At 40.8% G+C, this 22,401-nt stretch overlaps 2 protein-coding genes across 6 annotated transcripts in view; both read right to left on the bottom strand.

Annotated features, from left to right (window-relative positions):
• fermt2 (fermitin family member 2) overlaps positions 1-5,747 on the bottom strand; it is a 40,602-nt gene extending 34,855 nt beyond the window's left edge. For all 4 annotated transcript variants that reach the window (XM_035673529.1, XM_035673531.1, XM_035673532.1 and 1 more), the window contains exons 1-2: positions 5,526-5,747; positions 3,793-3,950 (exon numbers count right to left, since the gene is read on the bottom strand). In XM_035673529.1, the coding sequence (XP_035529422.1) occupies positions 3,793-3,949 (157 nt within the window). In that variant the 5' untranslated portion in view covers position 3,950; positions 5,526-5,747. The remainder of the gene's footprint in view (positions 1-3,792; positions 3,951-5,525) is intronic.
• A 2,915-nt stretch (positions 5,748-8,662) lies between these two features.
• Positions 8,663-22,401, bottom strand: part of ddhd1a (DDHD domain containing 1a) — a 22,663-nt gene continuing 8,924 nt past the window's right edge. For both annotated transcript variants that reach the window (XM_035673811.1, XM_035673810.1), the window contains 11 exons: positions 20,192-20,320; positions 18,487-18,634; positions 15,930-16,039; positions 15,406-15,512; positions 15,057-15,319; positions 14,444-14,519; positions 14,017-14,166; positions 13,467-13,531; positions 13,188-13,360; positions 12,277-12,474; positions 8,663-12,185 (listed from right to left, as the gene is read on the bottom strand). In XM_035673811.1, the coding sequence (XP_035529704.1) occupies positions 12,007-12,185; positions 12,277-12,474; positions 13,188-13,360; positions 13,467-13,531; positions 14,017-14,166; positions 14,444-14,519; positions 15,057-15,319; positions 15,406-15,512; positions 15,930-16,039; positions 18,487-18,634; positions 20,192-20,320 (1,598 nt within the window). In that variant the 3' untranslated portion in view covers positions 8,663-12,006. The remainder of the gene's footprint in view (positions 12,186-12,276; positions 12,475-13,187; positions 13,361-13,466; positions 13,532-14,016; positions 14,167-14,443; positions 14,520-15,056; positions 15,320-15,405; positions 15,513-15,929; positions 16,040-18,486; positions 18,635-20,191; positions 20,321-22,401) is intronic.

Below are 22,401 nucleotides of genomic sequence, written 5' to 3'. Positions count from 1 at the left end.
GTAAAAGGGGGAGGGTTGACAGAGAGAGGGGGAGGTGGATGAAGCAGGCAGCGGGGAATCCAGCAGTGACGGCAGCGACCAGAGAGAACAACATGCCAAACCCTGGAAGTCATTTCCTGCTTTGTCGAAGACTTTTATGGAATTCTAGCAGCGTGGCTAACGTCACAGCGAGAAAGGAGAGACGGAGAGACGGAGAGGACGACTCCATGCCCCCGGCCCCCCCCCCCTTTCCCTCCCATTTTCTTCTCCATCCAGTCCCTCTACCCTCAGCTGTCTTTTGTGAGGCGAAGCAGAGCCAATACAACCAGGGTACCTCCAGGAGTGGAAGTGTAGCAACACTCTCACCAATCCTTTATGGGTGCTAGTTAATGCTACTTACTCCAAGACTTAGTTTTAATGTGTTATTCCTATCTATAGGTCTGACTTTAGGGGCATGGAGTACACCATTATCACTGTCCTTTCCACCTTTAACAGATAGACAGATAAGACAGATAGATAGATACTTTATTTATCCCGAGGGAAATTCAAGTGAAATTCATTAACGTGTGCAAAATAGCAATGCATTTATGTGAGCTTACTTTTAGTGCTTACTGTAAGCAACAGTTTGCCAGCCTTCAAAGCTAGATAACTTGGGAACAATCCCTTTAAATCCAATAAAACTCCCGCCAGCTAATGTTGTTTGTGCAATATTTGTTTTCCCTTCTAAATGGCACAAAATGAGCTTTTAGAGAGGAGGGCAGCACTTTTGGAAAACATAAACAAAGTCGGAGAAAGCAGCAGTGATGGTAAGCGGGAGGATGAAAGGATTACACGAGCAGGGGACCGGGGGGTGGTCAATCAGCTGGCTTTAAATACTGCTCTCCTGGACGGCTGCAGGGGAAATGGAAGCAGCATTCGCTACTGTGATCAATAGCTAAGTGCCTTCCTGGCATTTGTCTATTTAATCCATTATCGAAGGCCATTTGAGCTTGCGATGTGGACGAGAGACCTGCAGCTCGCGGGAAGAGTTGAAAGATGAAGCATGATACATGTGAGCGAAACACACCCACTGACACCAGCCCCCAACCCCGCTCACGTGTGGAAACACATGCACGAGTACTACTAATGAGAACACTGGCCATCGTATGGAAGACTGCAGACGTTGGCACATTTTCACACAAACTGCTTCTAAAAGCTACAAACAGCGACAAATGTTTATGACAGAAAAAAAAAAATCCCACAGCACTGGCAGCCTCGTGGAAAGCAATTACTGAATCACAAGAGGTCCTTCATTTTGGAGTGCGAGAGACTGAGAGACAGAAAGAGGACAGAGAGAGATTTGTCATTGGATGTGCTTTCAATGTGAGACTGACGCATTGCCTGCCAAAAACACTTACGTGTCCCTTCTCACAGCAGCATGTATACGTGCATGTACATCTGCACGTGTGCTTTATCTATGTATAACCACCACAGCCAGGCAATCAGCAAATCCAACGGCGGGTATGTGACAGCACTTAAGAGGTGTTCCGTCAGGACTGTGCAGCACTGTCCCCAGTGAGAGCTCGGTAGTACACAAACAGGTTACTGGCAAAAAAGTAAGTCACATGAGAACAGTTTGCTTACAGTTGTTCTTAATCTCATAACGTAACTCATTAACTTCTCTCACCTCAGATTGTACGCCAACACAATAATACATAGTCTTGGTCTTCACAAGAAAGTCTTCATTGAAAAATCAAGTTTAAGATATTATTTCTTACAAATTTCAACCTAGATCTTGGTCTAAACTGTTCCAAATGACCATTAAGAAAATGTATATTTTCTGGACCATTGAAAACATATCTACATTGCCTCTTCCAAGCACAAAATACTGTGTGTGAGCTAACAAGTGTACAGTCTGTTGCAGTGTGTGCCCATGTGGAAAAACCGTTAATGATTACAATGCAAAACAACCTGTTGACTCAGGGTAGGAGGGAGACGGCAATTAAATGAAATGTCCCCACACTCACTCTGTGAAACCAGTCAAGAGGCACAAATACACTCACCCAGCAGTGTTTAATCTCACTGCAAGAGTTCTGCTCTTAGAGGGCCTATTACCTTTAAACATGCTTCAGTTAGCTAATTTAACTGCAATAATGGTGGTAGTAGTATGATAATGTAGAGGGGATTTAAATGTTTTAAAATGGTAATCAAGGGTGAAATTACGATAGTGGCCCAAACAACCATGCACACCCACGTCCTGTTATTTTAATTTGGCGCAACAACAACCAACAGCCATCCATGTTCAACAAATCAAAACTACTGTCAACTGTGGATGGCAAGACCTCAAGCCTCCGGAATTCTGAACAGATAAAAAACAACAAGTCATCAGCAAAACAGCTACATCCTTAAGAAAATGAAAACAGAAATTAGGAAATGGTGTGCAGCCAACTTCCATCACAAAAATATGGTTGTTGAAACAACCTTAATCCAACTGATACAGTGTCAAACACGTGGCCAATTTTTATTTCTATAACAATAAAAGTCAATGACAAATGTATTGTTATACCTCATGTATCCAACTTTAATGACAAAAACATCCAGAACATCCAGAAAGACTTAGCCCACACTACACCACAGAGAAGGTGTCACATCAAGAAAAGTCCTACCCTTCAACCAGACCTTAAACAAAAAGCGCGAACACAACTCAAACAATGGATAAGGCTGCGCCTTGAGTGGAGTTGGGGTGGGAGGACCAGTGAATTCATGTCGTCCCACACACGGTAACACTGCACTCGCCTAGCATAGATGCTGCACAGCACAGACAACCACAGGGAACAAAGACCTCAATTATGTGGAGCTCTAACAGGAGAGCTAAAAACAGGACCATGGGCAGGGAATAAAACCTTGGAGGCGCTGCAGGAATGCTGAGCATTCAAGCACCATCGACACACAACACACTGTCACTCCCAAGTCACGCTGCCACCAGCGCTGAACTTTCTCCAGCCTCCATGAAACAGGGCAGTGTTCAAGTGACTGGAACAGAGGACTCCTATGCTTACTTGCACCCAAACTTGTCAAGTGCGTAACTGCAGTTTCAGAACAGTGCATGATACAGTGGGGGGAGGGAAGCTGTGTATGGTTTCTTTATACCTTGGGTTACTGACCCATATACACTGCAGGGTAACAAAGAGGAATATTAACCCCTGAAAGGCAAGTCTACAAAACGTAAAACAGGAGTTTGGGGAGGGGTCGTGCAATAAAGGTCAAAGAAACAAACTCATTAAGTAGCCTGCACAATTAGAAAATGTATTACACAAGACAGGATCACTATTATCTCCAAATAGCTTCTCCACAACCTCTGATTTAATACATTTTGTCTCAGTGTTTCTAGCAGAAAACATACTTTTGAGTATGCCTGACCTGACAAAATTGGAGAACGTCTGTTGGCCAGTACTCAGAAACTGTTTGTACGTTGGTGTACAAGAATGGTTTACTTAGAAATCTCACTTCTCAGAACGGTAACTATTTGGAGGTATTTATTGCCCAACAAATATGAACAGATAACACAAGTCATCCATTGACACACAGAAAGTCTGTTATAAAAAGATTTTACAGGGTAAAGATCAAAGAAAGGGGCTTTCATTACCGCCAAGCACATCAACTCTATATAAAAAAGGAATGCATCTTAAATCAGCAGACTCATGGTGGATTGCCATCATCTCTATCATGTGTCAAAATTAGTCAATTAAGACTACACTCAAGCCTGTTTATTACACTTTAGATAAGCCTTGATGAAGCGCTCTGACCCCTGCGTGACAGTGGCACAATGCATACCTAGTTTCTCCACGAGTTTCAGCATGACTCCGCCGATGTGGATTTCCCCAGTGACCCTCAGCGACACGTCCCTGTGGAGGTCGGTGACATGCATCTTCAGTTCCCACGTCCCGTCGGCGTAGCAGCCATCGGGCATCCGGATCCCGTCCAGCGCCATCCTGCCAAGCAGACCCACAGTCAGGTAGGGAGAAGGTGAACTTGTGTCAAATGTGGTGCACGGCCCATGAATGCAAGGTCTTGTTTTTTTTAAATTAGTGGATTTACGTGAGTACTGTTCTTGACCACAGTACTTCACTTGAGTACTTTGATTTCTAAGTATATGCTTCTATAACAGGGAAACTATGCATACATATGCCATTGCATTCACTGTAGCTGTAACCTTTCAGATTAAGATTAGTGTTTACACATAAAAGCATCAATATATTTTGCCATACAATCATGCTATACCGTGGTAGCAGTCCTTATCGCACATCAAAGTCACTTGACTAGTCATGATTGGTGCTACTCAGACTAAAACAACAGTTGCATAATATCTTTTGTTGCTCTGGAAGAGTTTTCCAATGTCGGAAAAAGTAACCCTGATGGTGTCATTGTGATGTCATAGGGGTAATGTGTGCCAACACAGATTTATATTAGGAAGCTTGTGTTAGACACTGGAGGTTTGAATATGTATCAGTACAAAACAAAATAATAGACACTATTGTAGATCTAGTACAATTTTTTTACGGCATTCAATACACTGGACAGACAATTCCATCTTTATCCATAAAACTTCCATTTCAACTGGTTTTGCATTGATATAAAGATATGTATCCATATGATGATATACATTACATATACTGTGATAGAGCATATGCCTTCCTAACAGGGGTCATCCTTCATTGAGAGTACTTTGATACTTATAAATACACACACAATACGTTATTTTAAATATACTTTGCTGCAGATCCAGTACAATCCTGACTGCATTATGCCTATAATGGGAGTTTTCATTCTGCTATTTCTACTTCTACTTTAGCATTCATTCTTCCAGCAACGGCACACTGTTATGACCAAACTAGTGGTAACAGATGAGGCGATTTTAGCTCGTTAACGAACATTTGACCATGAGGGATTATTTAGAGAGGGATGGAGGCGAAACAAAATCTGTTTGCTCATCTCCGTGTCTCTCCTCGGGGCTCCTCGCCGGGAACTAAGGCGCGCCTTTGTCATGTGAAGTCGTTGCCAAAAAGTTACATTATAGCCTGTATCTGTCATTCTTTGGTGTCAACTTGTCCAGCAAGAGAGTGGTCTGGCTATCAAAACAGCCCTTTAATCAATGAACACGGCCCAACAAAGACTTACAGGCCCGTGGCTACAAGTTCAATAAGGACCTACGGCTTTTTACCTCCGCAATATGTGCCGGTTCACCTGTTAAAAATAACGGTAAAGGCCACTCTTACAAATAGGCGGAGGGGTTTAATTATGTAAGCGCAGTCCGTACAACAGCTTCCCCGGCTGCATGCACACTCGCCCAGTCGGTCGTTAAAAAGGAGTAAGTTCAATAGAAAAGTGTGTCAATAAAAAAGCAAACAAACTAGCTCAACTTAGCTAAAAAAGACATGTTAATTGAAGCGGTGGGTTAAATGTGGCAGAAGCGGTACGACGACAACAACAAAAAAAAAGTACAAAACGTTTTCATATTTCATAGCGGCGAACAGGGCAAAGCTTTGAGGACGAAGCATTTAACTCACCTTTCACAAAGACGAAAACACACTAAAAGAGTCGACTACACGGTACAGAACAGGTCCCCCCTCTTTAAATCATGTATAAAGTCTTTTTTGAGGCAATAAAAAACAGAAAGAAATCCCCCGGAGAACTCGCTGAAGAAGAGAAGTATCCCAAACAGTTTTCCTGCAGGCTTCGGCTTAATGGAGTCCAGCCGTCCCTCTTTCTCCCTCCCTCTTTCCAGCAGCGGATAACGTCACTGCTCCAATCCCACTTTTCCTTTCATACTGGGAGCTTTTCTGGTCGCCTACTGGTCCCCCCCTCACACACACACACACACACACACACATTTACACACACTCAGGACCTGTGGGAGTCAATCTTGGGTTAATTCTCCCTTTTTTGACCTTTTATGTTCATCATAAGGGGCCACTTTGTACAAATACAATGCTTCTTGCCATTATTAGTCCAGATAATTTGGTTTTGGTGTTCAGCTTTAACACATTTTTAAAACTGTCAACAATAATGGGACACATTGTCCAGTTATGTAATTCACTAAATACAAGAAAAACAAGTTGTTCTTGTGATTTTTCTTTTCCTTTTTCTTTTTTGTATATTACTTCTCATCATACTTGTAAGGGGTTTAATATTTCATCATTTGATTTAATATTAAATCTTATTCTAGTGCTTAACTACTAAATACAGGCGCAGACAAGTAATAAAAAAAGGTATAATATTTACCTTTTGACATAATTTAAAGAGATGACTGACAAAACCTTCCACCTCTATAGTCGACTAAAGACAAAAAACAAACAAAAACAATCAGGTATTCCTGCGATTTTGGTGTCTGTACCACTGGCTTTGTAAAATATAATACAATATAAGATACGATTAAATCTCAGAAATACAGTATGTGATCAGAATAAGAATTTTGTCAAACTGCAACACTCCAGAGTACAAATTCAATCGTTTGTGTCGAGCATAACGGACATGCAGTTAAGATCTCAAGCTGCCTTTTATGGCAATAGTGCTGCTCAGCCCTGCAGCAGCATCCAGGGATCTTTGGGTCTTTAGCCCCGAGAGTAAGAGCAAAGAATAACAAGACATTTTGTTTTTTGTCACTTTTACAGTTTTAATATGTCCTTAAAGGGTTTCTGCATTTTTGCTTTCAGTGTAGAATCATTCGTTCAGACTGAAAAAGCCCCAGTGGAAGACTGTGAAGTGTAGAAATTAGCCAAGGTACACAGATATCTACTTTAATTCCTGACACATCACATATATCCAAGGTGCATTTTTATGGTGATGTTGCAGCTGTCCCACGCAGAGGTATGTACTACTTCACATACTCTTTGGGGTTTAAAAGTAAAGATATACATTATATTTCATTATTATAGCTAATATAAAATCTTATTCTGGAGTGTAACAAATACACAGAGCTGCAGACAAGTAATAAAAAGTGCAGCAATGACCTCTGACATATAATGGGGGAAAAAAAACACTTCACTAAATACATATGGAAGGTAAAGTACCAGTGTTTCCAAATTGCTAAGTTACTTAAATATATATATGTTATTTCACCTAATTTCACATTTTCTCCTGCATGTACACACTATATTTATCTCTCACACACGGTGAGTCATTATCAGGAACTCAATGAATTACAGAAACTCAATAACAGTTTACGTTCATTTGCTAATACACTTTAGACATCTAAAACTGTCTGCAGTTGTCTCCCAATATAGCCCTGTAACTATGAAAAAATAATCTTATTAAGGTCATCATCGGTTGTTTAATGTCTTTATTTTCCCTGTGCACCAAATTCAAAACTGCAATGGGACGTCGTCATCAGTATGTGTGATGACAGCATGCATGGGATCACTATAAAAGAATGCAATAGCTTGTCATCAGTGTGTGCAGATCAGCTTTCTTTTTTCGGAGGATATTATTGTCTGCAGGTTGTTGCTCACGTCTTCACTGCTGCAGATGAGTAATAACATTTCATACGTACATTCAAATAAATGATCACACATTGACAAGTTCAGGGGGGGAAAAAAAAAAGGACAGAGAAAGGTTGCTGTCTCCTCTCTTTTCCAAAGCACAATACACACCCCAACAGACACTCTCCAAGTGGTCTGCAGTAAAAACCCATGAATCATCCGTGTTTCTGGCTCGGGCCCCCATGAACTCACTCAGCTCCAATCCTCCAGCTCAGGAATCTGGGCCTTCAGACTACAGTCGGCATCAAAGCGATTTATAAACTCTCCCTGCAGCTCTGACCCCCTTGTCGGCATCTGGCACCCGACCCGTTGCCTTTTATAGGCTGTGTTTTAATTGCAGAGTAAACATTTGAGTCAGTCAGATGCGGAGCAGGAGAATCAGATAGGGAGCTTGGCTTGGCTGTGGATGTGGACGAGGAGGTGAAGGGGATAAAGTAGGAGGCAGAAAGGTGGAGGGTGTGAGGGGGACAGCTTCAAGAGGTTTACACTGTCTGCACGAGTCACCTTTAACAAAAATGATATACTTTTTTCAGCATTTGGTGTGACATTTGAGTGGTAAAGGTAAAGGTTTTTATGTTTCTATGCCAATTTAACATAATCTTACAAACCTAAAAACATAATTAATAAAGTCACACAATTATGAATAAGAGCATTAACTGTAAATAGCTCAATTAGCTAAGGGCAATAAATGGAAACAGGAAAGGAGAAAGGGCACAAGACAACAGATGGTCAATAGAGGTCTTTGTTCCAGTATTACCTATAGATGACTGACCTCTTCTGGCCGAATGCAGAACAGCAGGGCAAAATGCATTATTTATGAGCATCACCTCTGTTCTAACTGCTCCCATCTGTGAGCCTTGCCTCTGCAGATGTTGCTTAACTGCATTAAAGCGCTAGTAACTCATGTGGAAGCCACGACTGCTAGTGGATTACAATGCCGCCCATTCACGATCTATAAGTCAGCTTTGTTATTCACATCAGGGGGTGCCTTGGAAAGAATCTGATCCGAGCTTCAGACGAACAAATAGCTCTATTGTCCTGTCTGGAAATGAGCAACGAGACCATCTTCTTCTGTAAATGTCAACCTCCTCCTCCTACGCGAAACCACAAACAGATTCCCAAATTTAATATTTTTTCCATGTTAGATTAAGAAGAAGTAGACATTGTATCCAAATAGAAATGCTTTAATAAAATCAAATAAATACAGTGCTTTGGATGGCAGTTAGAATCCATTACAGGCATGGGTTATTGCACAGCTCTAAGGACAGACAAAACACTTCCATTCAAAGTTAGAGCGACAGTGGTGCCAGACACAAATTGAACACATTTCATTCAATACACCCATGATAAATTTCAACTCTTATTTCTCTTTCTCACCCAGTGACTGATTACATGTGGCTGCAGGCCCTTTCTTATTAACCTCGGAATAAGACTGACGACAGATCTGTGACAGCTTTTTAACTCTTTTACTTAATAATGGCTTCAAACTGGAGTCAACGACAGTGTTGAATCTACAAAACATGTAACAGCAGACATTTCCCTGATGCTTATGGTGCCTTTAACAAGAAAAATATACTGTCATTCAAAATGCTGTGCATTAAATGGTCACATACTCAAAAGTACAATATATCTTGACAAAGTTTTTTTTTTTTTTTTAGCAAGCAGAGTGGCTACAGTTGAAAATCTGTGCTTGAATCAAGAGTTGCTAGAATGGAAAATGTAAAAATTTCACATACATTTTGGAAACAGCCAAATCGCAAACATTGACAGGAACATTGTTGTTATTGTTGTGATGGCCTGTCCACACTTCTACACATTTGCTGTGTCTACACCCACACACACAGTGAGTGACAGCAACAATGGACCACATCCTTGTATTTTGCATTACACGTCTAAGGTCTCCAAGATAAATTGCATGCCTGCCATCCAAGTGGCGTGTTAGAACTGCTTTCTGTATCTATTGCTGCAATGTACAACATGCTCAGCAAAATTAATATATATAATCAACAATGGGCTGCTTTCTACTTCATTTCCATGCAATTCATAGCTGATCAATGGGCAATCACTCTCCCTTATTTGTCCCTGCTTCCATACTACTACCAGGTAGTCATCCGACAGGCAGCCTGTTTTCCAGTCAGTAGGCCTTTGCATATATAACACAGACATTAAAAAAAACAATAAATGGATTCCATTCAGTGGTGGACCAGTCAACAACAGCCCTTGATTGTGTGGAACTCTGAAAGCAGCAGCTTGCGCCACGGCAAATTAAAATATTCTCCTTGATAACTATGATGTTACAACAAGTAGAACACAAAGTAAATTTGACACTGACAATAATCAAGTCTGTCACATGTAACTAACCCCATAAACATAAATTTGAGGGTAATTCCATTTCTTCATCCATTGCAAATGATTTTATTAGAAATCCATAAACAATCATAAGTGGTTTTCTACTCAATAAAGAACACAAAGCAGTTTCTTAGATGTGTGTTGGCACTCTGCAATGACTTCTTGTTCCAACACCCATTAACTATTAGTATGACACCATGCAAAGGGAGTACTTTTCTAACTTCTCCATAATTGTTAGTGGGTGTTTTTTTTTAGGATCTGATTTGACAGGCATAGGATCAATCATTACTGGGGTAGCTTTTCTTAGAACTGCTCGGACAAACCAAGGCAAGAGTCATGATAAGCAGCAAAAAACAACAACAAAAAAGGACCAAAATTATGATTTGCTGCCTTCAGTTGTTGACATTTGTTTTCATTTTGGGAGTAGATTTGCAAGTAGTGTCAGTTAGGCAACGATACATGTTTAGTTGCTGAAAAGACTAAAGAAACCCTTTTTTCACATAAATAAAAAGACAAGCTGACATATCCATTGCTCAAAAAGGGGATAGTGTGAATTGGTCACAAAGAAAGGCAAAAGAGATACAATTAACTTTTGCGTGCAATTTATCACAAAAGCCTCTAAATAAAAAATAAGCTACTTTAACCCTAGGTCATTACTAATGCCGAGCAGCTGATAAGCTAGACACATAAATGTTATTTGGCCGCAAGTTCAATCCCATTTTCCCCATCATGGGAACCAGGTTTTCTATCCAGAGCCTGAAAATTGCTAGGAAAAATATTTCTCTCTTTTTTTTTAAGAAAAAATACATCTAGTACCACTGATTTAATTTGGATATCAATATAAAGATATAACACAGAAAGTTCTCTCCATAACATATCCTTAATATAGAAGAATGGAAATGGAAATTAGTTTTAAATGACCTCTTGTCTTGTAAATGACATCATCAAGAGTTTTTTAGACATAAACTAGGAGTAAGAAAATAACTGTACATGTCCGGCCCTTGCTTAAGAGCAAAGATATGCATGTCATGATGCAAGCCTCTTGTGGTTGTAAACCTCTTTATGTAAATGTGTTGATGTTCAGCTGTGGAAGTTGTATTAGTAAGAGACATTTTCTCTCTGATACTTTGACAATAATAGTTTTTGCAAAAAACTAAACACAAAAGGAAATTCTGTTTTAGTTGACTGTGTAGCATATAAAAGTGGAGCTTTGCTCATGTTTTATTTGGTGCATCTATCCATCTATGTCAAGAGTAAAACAATGTTAAAAAGAGGCCAACATAAAAAAATAAATAACAGCGGAAGAAAAACAAACTGAAAATAGCATGTTTGCTATGTCTTTCTTTGTACTTTCAAAACATTATTAAAGGGATAATGCCCTAGGTTTTCAAGAAAAACTGAACAGAAATATTCTGTATGAGGAATATTATTTGGCTAATTTTGAAAGGCATGGCTTTTGCTTGTTAGCATTAAGTTTTTTTTAGATGTAGTAGCTAAAGGTTTAATTCAAAGATAAAACTGCTATTTGTTGACAATTATATTTCTCTCTCCTCCATGTAAAAAAAAAAAAAAAGTTAAAAAGCACAGACACAGAGCTTGAAGCCTCGGTGACTGAGGATCAAGCACAATGTCACAAGGCTTCAGAGTGAGTCTGCGGGAGAGAGGCTGGATTTAAGCATTGATTAACAGAAAAAGTATGGACACTTTATCAACTGGCTGCATCTGTTTAAGGTTGAAGACTTGTGGATGAAGTTAGAACTCTCTTCTTCTGGGTGTAACAGACTCCTAGACATCAAACTCATTAATCTCATATTCCATGTTTATATGTAGGTTGTGGTCATACTGGCAAACGGTGCACCTCCTTAGGGGTTCATAGTCCAACACTGTCACCCTTAGGGTGCACAATTGTGTACAAACTACACAAAAAGAGACACAAAATGCACATCTTGGAATTAAGTCAGTTTGTCAGTAATGACTCCCAATTGTTAAAAGAGCTGGATCACAGGGAGCTACAGGAGATGATTAGTGTATGTGAGCAGTTTGTGTGCATGAACAATAAATGAATGAAGTGTATTTTTGTGTCTTGTCAAGAAGATGACGCAACCCTTCAAGGTTATAAGACACCATTCAAGTGTGTTTGTGTTGTAACAAATGTGCTGCCTCAGTCTGGCTCTTCTGCCAGGTCAGAGGAGGTTGTCCTCTGCTTGTATATGAAGGTCAACAGGAAGAGTGCTATGTCATGTGAGCACCAGTAACCTGTATGTGAGGTCACCGCTGACCAGTAGCGACTCTCCACCAGACCCTCTCGGAGCTCAAAGTCGATGCGCCGCTCCAGCTCCACTGTAAGACAGAAACAGAGACATTATAATACCCTCCCAGCCCACCAGCACGTGTGAGACTTTCTCAGTGACTGTTGGTTAAATGAACTAACATGATGTGTCAGTAGTGGGCGAGGTGGGTCGAATCATGGTGGAGAGTCCGTATGCTGACTGGCTTTCTGTCCGCTTCTGCTCCTCTTCCTCAGTGTTTGTCCCTCCATCAAGCCCTAAAGACACCGAGGGCTGGCTGTTGGAGCGGGAGAAACGTGAGAAGAATATGCCTCCAATGCCCTTCCCTATGCTCGCCGCTCCTACATTGAGTGTGGAAGGGGGAGAGAGGGAGAGAGAGAGAGAGAGAGAGAGAGAGAGGAAAAAAGAGATAATGCTGGGTGGGATGTGGTTCAGACCAAGAAAAAAAGAATTGTAGTAATGCTTTTCTTTCAGTTTTTTTTAATTCTTTAATTCAATCAATTTCAGACTATAGGGGAAGCAAAGTGTATAAGCTTGTTCTCCATCTGTCCACATGATGGCACTGTTGAAATAATGCTGTTTTCAAAGCATCTCACATTACTTCAAATATTGAATCTCAAGAGAGAAAGAATTTCACCTATGGAATAAGAACTATCTCCAGAGTGAAATTTAATGCACTCCGCTCTTTCTCTGGGTGCTGTCAGACCTCATAATATTTCCCTATGGCAGTTTTAAAAGCAAATGGTGACAGATGTTATTAAAAAGAGAATATTTACTCCTTTATTCTCCCCCTCAGATGCTTTTCACTATAGTAGCCTATCTGCCACATTTGTAAGTAGTTAAATATTCTAACTATTTTGGTTTTATTCAACAATTTTACAACTCTTCTGGACTGGTATATAGTAATCATCATAACAATCATATACAGAAAACTGTTCTAGAGTCCTAAAAACTGTCAGGTACTGTAAATACGATTTTGTAAAAGAATGTTCTAGTCATGTAAACCGTCAGAGCTAAGTTTAGACCACAAATGGAAAAGTGATGGTAGTCTTACCCAGTATACTGGCTTTGCCCAGATTGGTGATGGACTCTCCATAGTTCCTGCGTGCAAGGACGGGAGAAGTGCTCGGGCTGGGGATGCTCTCAGTGTCAGATGTTGGGTCTTTGACTGGGTTCAGGAAGGTAGGCCGGACCTCCTCGTAGGATGTGGGGTTAGTGGCGCTACACCTGACAGAGAGAGGATAACACAAACATTCAGAACACACTGTACATACTCTGAAAACATTCTGTGTGTGTACAAGGGATAAAGTGTTATAAGATGTAAGATTCTTACCAGTGTATCTGAACAGGTGCAATATTGCTGTAATGTTTGAGGATGAGGGGCTCCAGTCTGTAGGCCTGAACAGAGTCATAAAACGTCCATTAATTTAATTAAATTCAATGCAGTTTTTTTATGTGTGTATAGAGGCAAATCATAAAAAGGACAACCTCAACAACAAATCTTAGGACAATTTGCATATAGAACAAGTCTAAACCGCACACCTTATAAAATGATTTACCCATCAATCTGTACTGAAGCTGTACTATAAGTTAGCTTAGAGTACAGATAAATTACTTTACTATTTCAAGTTAAATATGTATAGTGCACATTTTTAATTAACAAATCTGAGTGAGTTGCAACGGTCTGGTTTCTATTTGCACAGCTAATCCAGTCCAGTGAAAACATCAAATTCCTACTCATAAATCACACCCTAAATGTGTGTGGGCCAAGTCGACACGAATTAAGAAAAATCAAAGACAAAAAGGAAATCTTGATTTGCTGTCATAACCCTGAGTGAGAGAGAGCATCTGTAACAGGCTGGGGTAAATCAAGGGAGACTAACCACAGGGTCTGTGGGGTGGAAGACATTGAAGAGCCTGCTGCAGATGGCGGTGGGCAGGATGTGGTCCTGGTGGCAGCTGGTACCAGGGCGGATCCCCCTCAGGGCCAAGAAGACCGCCAGAGGAGAACCCATGCAGAAGAAGTTTTCCACCTGAGAGGCAAAAGGTGCAAAGGTGATATAAATGTCCTAAAAAGTAGTCTACTGACACAGATAGCATTGGTGCAATGTTGTGAACAGCAATGCTACAGAGGCCAAGGGTGTAATCACCTCGGTTATATCATGACATTTTGTGTTGCGCTAACTTAAGTTGTTTGGTCTTTTTAAGAAATATTCTGCAATAAAACAGCTAAAAACACTAATATTTATTGATTGTCATATTGTAATGGTACACACGTGTAGGGTACCTTCACATAATGGAGCATCTTACCTTAAATTTGAGGGCTGGGGGTGCTGAGGGTTTAGAGGCTTCCAGTGTGAGGAGTTGATTTTCCAGCTCTCGTAACCTGTTAGAAGCACAAAGGGACATAATGTTCATGAACGAGAAAAGGAAAAGAACACTTTAAAGTACTACTGTAACCTCAAGCTACCTAGACAAACATACTGATTCTGCCATCATCAACAGATCTGTCCTTAAGCCAGTCATCAAACAAGAAGCTGCTGGAAAACAAGTTTGTTGATCTAAGCTAATGGCGCGCACACTAAATGATATTGCACACACAGGGCCTCTTCCTTTCCATTTGTTCATGAGGCATCACAATACCCTGCTGCCTCACAAAACAGGAAAAACACCACTTGCCTCCTGAAAATGGAGCATGAGATGAATAGCTTGTATCAGTTTGTTCATATTGAGAGAAAATTGTCTAAAGGAAGTCCAAATTTCACCTCCAGTCACCTCAGTATTCTGGTATAGTATATACCAGTATTCTGTTGCTGAGCAAACTCACTACTACCCAAAAATCTCTTGGGGATCCTTACAGCTATACATGGTGTCCCCAAGGCCAAGCTAGGAGTCAGTGAAAATCTACATTAGCAAAGTCTACCTCGTCCTTGTGGTCCGTAGCTGCTCTAAAACGTGCCTCTCTTCGTAGGACATCCAGCGCAGGTCCAGCTCCTTCTCCACAGCGTGATGCTCCTGCAGACAGAAGCGCACAGGATCCCATCCTGTCATGATGTCATAGGTGATGACACAGCCGAGGGAGTGAGACACAACGGACACTTTGCCTCCCCTCTCCTCAAACTCAGGGTTGCGCGAGCAGAACAGTGTGTACAGTCTGTTTAGCTCCTGTGTTAGGCCTTTGGTAATCTGGAGAAACGGGGAGTGGAGAGGTTATAAGGAGAAATAGTGTACAGAGAACTCTTTTCTGGTTTCTGGAAGTGTGCGACTCTCACCTCATCCCTGTAAAGGGGGCTGTTGTAGTACATGATGTCCATGGCACTGCTGTTGAGTAGATCTCTCAGTCCTCTCACTTTGTCCGGTGTTATTGAGTCTACCGTATCTACGGAATCAAAGCACCGATATCGCAGTATAAAAAAAGAGATTTATGACACACAATGGTGGCTGTATTCATACACTCAGTGGCCACTCTAAGAGGTACACCTATAAAATCTTCTTTATTAACACAGTGAATAGTTGGAGAGCCCATGACCTCTGATCTCACCACCCTCCTCGATACCTGTTCAATTAATTATACATCTTAACCTACTGTACATCACACATCACAGTGACCATGGTTAGGACAGTCATAAGGTCATGGTTAGCTACCTGTTTATCTATAAGGGATGACTCTGGCTATCAATAGGATAGGAAAGACTGACATATGGGACCAATTTAGACATGTCCACCATGAACAGAGGCAATGATAAACAAACTTAAACACATGCATGCTCATGCACAGTCTCAAATACACACTAACCTCCATCCAGTGTAAGTTTGGAGCGCCACTCGACAGGCAGGAACTCAACATGCTCATCATTGTGCTCTGAAAAGTGCTTCTCTTCCATCTTCCTCACACCCTCCCTCAGCCTGAATTGACACAATAAAGCACATGCAGTACATGAGGGGAACCCTGCGCACTTCGTTACCTCAGAGTGTGTTTGGGTATATGTTGACCGATACGCTAAAACATTCAACGATAGCAGTGCTGTGACAGTGCTCGATTTAGAAACAATGTCATCCTCACATTGTCGGGGCAGCAGTGTTTTATAATGACAGTTACTGAGTGGATGAGTAACGTCCTCTACGTATAGCTGGCCCTGCTACAGACTGACTAGTGAGTCTGTGTTTGCACACTTTCTCTCACAGTCTTTAATAACTGTTGGGAAGAGAAGAATGACGCCCATTTTGCTGCTCACTGATGCAGCAGCTTCCCTCACGCAGCACACACACACAATGGCTGCAATGCTAATAGTCCTATATGGGGCAGCATTAGCTCGCAGGAAACACTAAATACACAAAGAGAGTGAGGGTGAGGTAGAGTGTTGACATGGGTAAGTGGAGGCTGAGAGAGGCTTTTAGGTGACTGGTCTGTGAATGGGGCACCTAATGCAGGGTTTGACGGGACTATCTGCAGGCTAGTGTTTCTGCAGGGGAACTCAAATGCCCGGTGGGTTGAGTGCCGCATTACGGAACTTTCTGTGCTGCACCCACACAAATTCCCTATCTTTTAGGTTGGCATCAATTGGGCAGTGAGCTTTGACATAGTAAGTTTAGCTAAAATAGGCTTTAAAAAGTTTTTGATTTAGAGCATAATAATAAAGCCCTAAACCCCCGCACAATTTCCTTTTTCACTGCTGCTGGTGACACCCAGGAAGGCACGCATCGGAATCTGATTTAGGTTCTAAACAAAAAACAAAACAAGGAGCTGGCTAGACATGTCAGGGTGATCTTTCCTCTTCTTGATGAAAGCGTCTACGCTGTAATCCACAGGGAGCTTGTAGTGAGGCTTAAAGTGCTTTGCAGCTTGACTTGGTCTACTTTACCTGCTTAGCTGGCCTAAGCCGTGAGCAGTGGCCCGACGATAACTTTGTAACACAGAGGCACACATGGCTCTGGTCTGCATGTTCTGTACTATTGCCCGTAATGCTCATGATCCAGGGCCAGAACAGTGGTGCCATTTTGCGTCAGATATGTCTTTACACAGACCATGACACACACAGAGACACAAAAACAAAAAGGACTGGGCCTAGCTTTAGTAACAATCCAAAACTGATCAACAGCCTCAACACTGATGAGCTGCCCAGCTGTAGCGAGTAAAGTATCACTCTGAAAAAGGCAAGGACACTGCGCTAATTTGCTTAATCAGGTTTCTTCTTATAACTTCCCCATTGTAGCCGCTACACAAATGGCTATTGTTGACTAATAATGTTCCTCATTGTAACATTAAGCCTAAAAAGACGAAAAGAAGTCGACAGGCTGGTTAAAGAATCGTTGAGTGGGAAGTTGTGGCAGGACACCAATAAAATGGGAGGAAATGTAGTTTTGTTTGCGCTGCTCAAAACATAATCAAGTCAGAGTTGATTGGATATATACAATTCATCGAGATTTTTACACAATATTAGGATGTAGAAGTGTTTTATGTTGTCCACATATATTTCCCTTATGTTGTGCTACATACGTATTGCCCCGTTTCTGTATTTGCTTGTACCGTAGAGCCTCATTAAATGCTATTTAGGCAAATATGCTCCCCTGTTTACTTGTGTTTTCTAGAGATTGGGTGCACTGTGCTTTCTTGGCCTCCGCACTGAAGGCATTTTAACAATACAAAGTGTAAAGTAAGTGAACAGCAGGAAAAGACAAAGAGAGTGAGAATGATGGAGAGAAGAGGGGAAGAAAACAAATAGAAAGACAGCAGGTGCAGTGTTGCAAATGCATAAACAGCTGTTAATAGGTAATCAACAGTAACAACATTTTTCTGTACAGACTGTAGTTGTGCATGCCATAAATACTTGGCCTTTGTGCTGAACGAAAAAGCTATCTGGGATCACAAGAACCTGTCAGACTGGTCGACATCTGAAACAACCACCCCCCATCAGTTACTGAACAATACATTCAATATAAACTTAGTCAGGAGGCCAGTGAACACACAATGCTATAGCACATTTATAAACATTTGAAGGAACAAGATATTATCATGCTTTTGTGTCTGTGTTGTTACAGAGGTAAACGGTTAAAAGAAGGAAAAAAGTGAGGACAGTGAGACAGAATGAGAAGTGTGTGTGACAGACTGCGTGAGGAAAAGAAGACAAAAGGAACAAACAAACTTTATGGCAATTCAAACATCACATCTTCCCAGTGAGATTTTTCTTAATTAAGACTGGATTTGATTAGTGTGTGAATAAATTTAAACCTGCTTTATCACCTTTACAAATGCTAATGGTACAGGTAAGTGAAAGACTCTGTGCTCTTAATAACATAAAACAAGCATGCATACAAGCAAATCATCAATCAAAATCATCCTTTTAAAAACTCACATTCCAGTGTTTTTAATAATGCGTCCCTGGTCCATCTTCTGTCCAATCCCATGGACCACAAAGACAATGTGTGTAGTCTGAGGGGGTCTGTCCTCAGGTGAGGCCTCCTCAACATAACCCCGATGGAGCCGTGTTCCACTGCTGGAGGCTGGAAAAGGAGAGGGGACAAGGTTGGACAATTACTTATTGTAGCTAGCTATTTGCTGGTGATTTTTGTACTGTTTAAAATGAAATATTCTATACCGTATTGCTGAATGTATATATATTTCCACTCTGTTCACTATAACGTTAAAAATATCTATGTGATGGTGTTTAAGTAACGTGCTGTCACACGTGAGTCCAAAGAGGCCAGTAGGTGAGACACGAAGTCCTGCTGTGGCCCGACACTCTGTTGTTGTAATGTGCCTAGAGGGTTGAGTGTGTGTCCTAATTTAGAAGCTATAGTCTAGTCCAGTCATGTGCTGTGCGGCAAGGTGATAGGAGCCAATGGACTTTGCTGCTGTCTGGATAGCACTAAGGAGATTTCCCCTCACTGAGCATCTGTGTGTCATGGGGAGATTGAGATAACCAGTGCCAATGGCTCCTCTTCTAATCTGCGAGCAGGAGATGAAAATGTTGCGCAGAACTGGGAGACTGTAGATCAGATTAGAGTCATCCATGCCGATCATACATCGGACATGGGGTCAAACTGCAGTTGCCACCTTTTCAGTTACACTACGAGTCATCTGATCAAACATAGGATAGCAGATGGACACTGTGTGGTTTTCTGGGCTAATCCAGTTAAGGCACTGAACTTTTGCTAGCCTGTTTAAAGAACTGTTGAATAACAGTAGATCCCAATCTTGGTCTATTATTGATTGGTCCACCACTTTAGTCCAGCTGAAATATCTCAACAACTTGTATGGATTGCTATGAAATTTTGTACAGACATTCATGGCGCCTACAGGAAAAACTCTAATGACTTTGATGACCCCTTAACATTTCTTCTAGTGTCACCATGAGGTTGACATTTTTTTTGTCTTTTTAGCTAAATATCTTTAATTATTGGATAGATTGTTATGACATTTGGTAAAGACATTTATGCTGCCCTCAGGATGATGTTTACTAGGTCAAAAATCTAAATTTTCCAGTATTTTGGTTTATGCTAAACTAAACACATTCCCATCAGCTTCAACTGTACTGCTAATTAGCAACTGTTAGCATGCTAACACACAAAACTAAGATGGCGAACATGGTAATAATTACCTGCTAAACAGCCGCACGTTAACATTGTCATTAGCATCACATTAGCACGCTAACATCGGCATTTAGGCTCAAACCATCACTTAGTCTTGTTTGAGCTAATGTTTAGCTTCACAGAAAGAATAGCAAAAAGGTATATTTTTACAGCAAATTGTTGATTTTTTTATATTAGTAAGTGTAATGTAAATGTGGTTCAATACAAAACGTAATTTTATGCTCTATCATCAGTGTATTATAAATTGTACCATTCTTGGTTTTAAAATCCTTTTTTTTATTGTAGTAGTGATATGTACAGTAATCCAGTCGCTAGTAGTGAGAGCAAAACTGTTTTAGCTAATTATTTAAGAATGTTCTAACAGTGGTTTTTAAAAGAATTCAATACGAACACATGTACAGTATGATCAGGGAACTGTTTGTCCACCTTATTAAATAGAAGGATAATGACAGTGTGTAAATTACAGACCTTTGGAGAAGCCCAGTTTCTGGGTGACGGTGCGTGCAATTTTGGAAGTGGTGGCATCGCTGTAGAGGTATACCTCATCCACGCTGTGCCAATCCACATGGGTCCGACTCAGCTTCAGACTGTGGATGGCTGTAGGGGGGCAGAGAGACAGGAGTGAGTGAATGAATGAGTAGACAGAAGAAAGTGAGGAAGGCAGATGGTGTGGGGAGGGGGTCAAAAGAGAAGGGAAACAAAATCAGGGAAACGGGCGAAGAAAAAAAAGGTTCACCAACACAAATGTAGTTAATTCAATTTCAGGGTAAGTACAAAGGGAGAGAGGTTAAAGACATTGTAAGAATTCATCTTAAATGCAATACAAAAAAAAGTCTATAATCGATCTATTCACACAGCTCAATCAAATGCACTTTGGAGCATTGATCTGCAGTTGGAAAGAAAAACACATCAAACTTCCACAAACCACGATTGCATATTTCAGCTCTTGCTTGTCTGTCCTGCTTCCATATCATCAGACTGAAGACATTTTATATCGCTGATATATAAATTCACATCACTTTCAGTTAAATTTTTCTTTGTGTTGTTGCTTCAAAGTGTAATGCAGTGACTAGAGCAAGTAAGAGCAGAGGTATGGCTAGAGAGGAGACACTATTTGCTCCAGAAGCTGAGAGCGATAAATGAAACTGGTTGACTTGAGAGAGTTATTTATGTCTCTGCAGCATGTCCTTTAAATGTCCTATGCAGTCAAGTTCATCTGGATGAAATTGGTGGAAGGCTTTGGCGTAGGTTTAGTGTACAGTCATGGCTCTTTGTACAGCTCTGAACCAATCTGGGGATTAAAACCCTTAAGAACGGAGTAAAGTACTTGGAAAAATAAAATGTTCCAGATTACTTTTTTTGCTAGCTTGAAACTTGTAAAAACATAGTCCCACAAATAATGCAAAATGAAATGCTAGAAGAAATGTTATTATTGTATTACTATTGTGCTTGAAGGAGTACACGGAGAACCTTACACTTTTTTTACACAATCTTTTATACATACTGTACGTTCCTTTCATAGAGGAGATGAAAAATTAGCAGGGAAACACTTGTCAGACAAGTGCATCTTTTCTTCTCATTTATCCTTTACTATTTTGACATTTACTAGACATTCCTTGGTAATCCACTGGAGTAAACACGACATTTAACAGGAAATCCAAAAGGTTTGCTGTCTCTCCTTCCATGTAAATTAATAAAACAAGATATACTGTACATCATGTCTGTTTGTGTGTCACATGTTGGAGTTAAGTTGGGCCTCTGTAGCTAATTTCTTCATTGGACAAGCATGACCCCAGGGTAATGTAAAGCCAAGCAGTTATTGCCCCTTAGCTGAGACCTGTTCACTGTGAGTGTGAACCAGTGTGAAAAGAAATGGCTGCCTCTTAAGGAACAAGAAGGACAAGAAGGGTTTGGAAAAAGAGTTTCTCACAGGGAACAGAAGTGTGGGAGTAAAGGGCACCAGTTAAATTTGGGATAACAGAGGGACATTGTTTTTTTTTAGCCCGATAAAAGAATAAAGCTCATGTCCGAGGAACCTGAGGTGAGAGACAAGATTGCATACAGTTACCTCTGTCACACGTTTCCATTTATCTTTGCAGATCCTCAAATGAAACCCCTCAACAGCAAAGCAAACATATGCTTAACCTCTACCACCACACAGACTATCACTAAACCACTCCATGACAGCAGCAGTGAAGGGAAACAATCACCTCTTCTGGGAAGAGAACCTTTCACCATGAAGTATTGCTTCATCTCTAACAGTTTAAAGTGGCTTCCTTTCCTCATCTACCTTGTGGACAAGCTAGGACAAAGGAAAAAAGGATGGCGGCAGCTGCCATACACATTGTTATTATAAAAGGGTGGGGGAAGCCACTTCAGACTGTTGAGTTTCATTTGTAGCCAAATTCAGTGTAAAACAGGAGTCCAACCAGAATAGAAACAATGTTGAGCATCTCCATTTAGCTGGCTTTTTCAATATAAAATATTTGATGGGATTTACAACTGAAAATGTAGCTAGTAAGATGGAGTGATGCTAAGGGGTTGTACAGGGACATTTCCTGTTTTACAATGAAAGGCAATGCACTGTGAAAGGAAGGGAAAGGAGGGGCATCAAAGTGTACAGAGGAGCTGGCAGTCAACCAAGAAAGTTTCAAGAGTGTACTGAGGGAATTCTCGAA

Source organism: Morone saxatilis, unplaced genomic scaffold, assembly GCF_004916995.1.
Source record: "Morone saxatilis isolate NCDOM2014 unplaced genomic scaffold, NCSU_SB_2.0 Contig3, whole genome shotgun sequence".
Lineage (NCBI taxonomy): Eukaryota > Metazoa > Chordata > Actinopteri > Moronidae > Morone > Morone saxatilis.
Note: the sequence above shows the minus strand (reverse complement) of the source record. Positions and strands in the feature narration are given on the sequence as shown.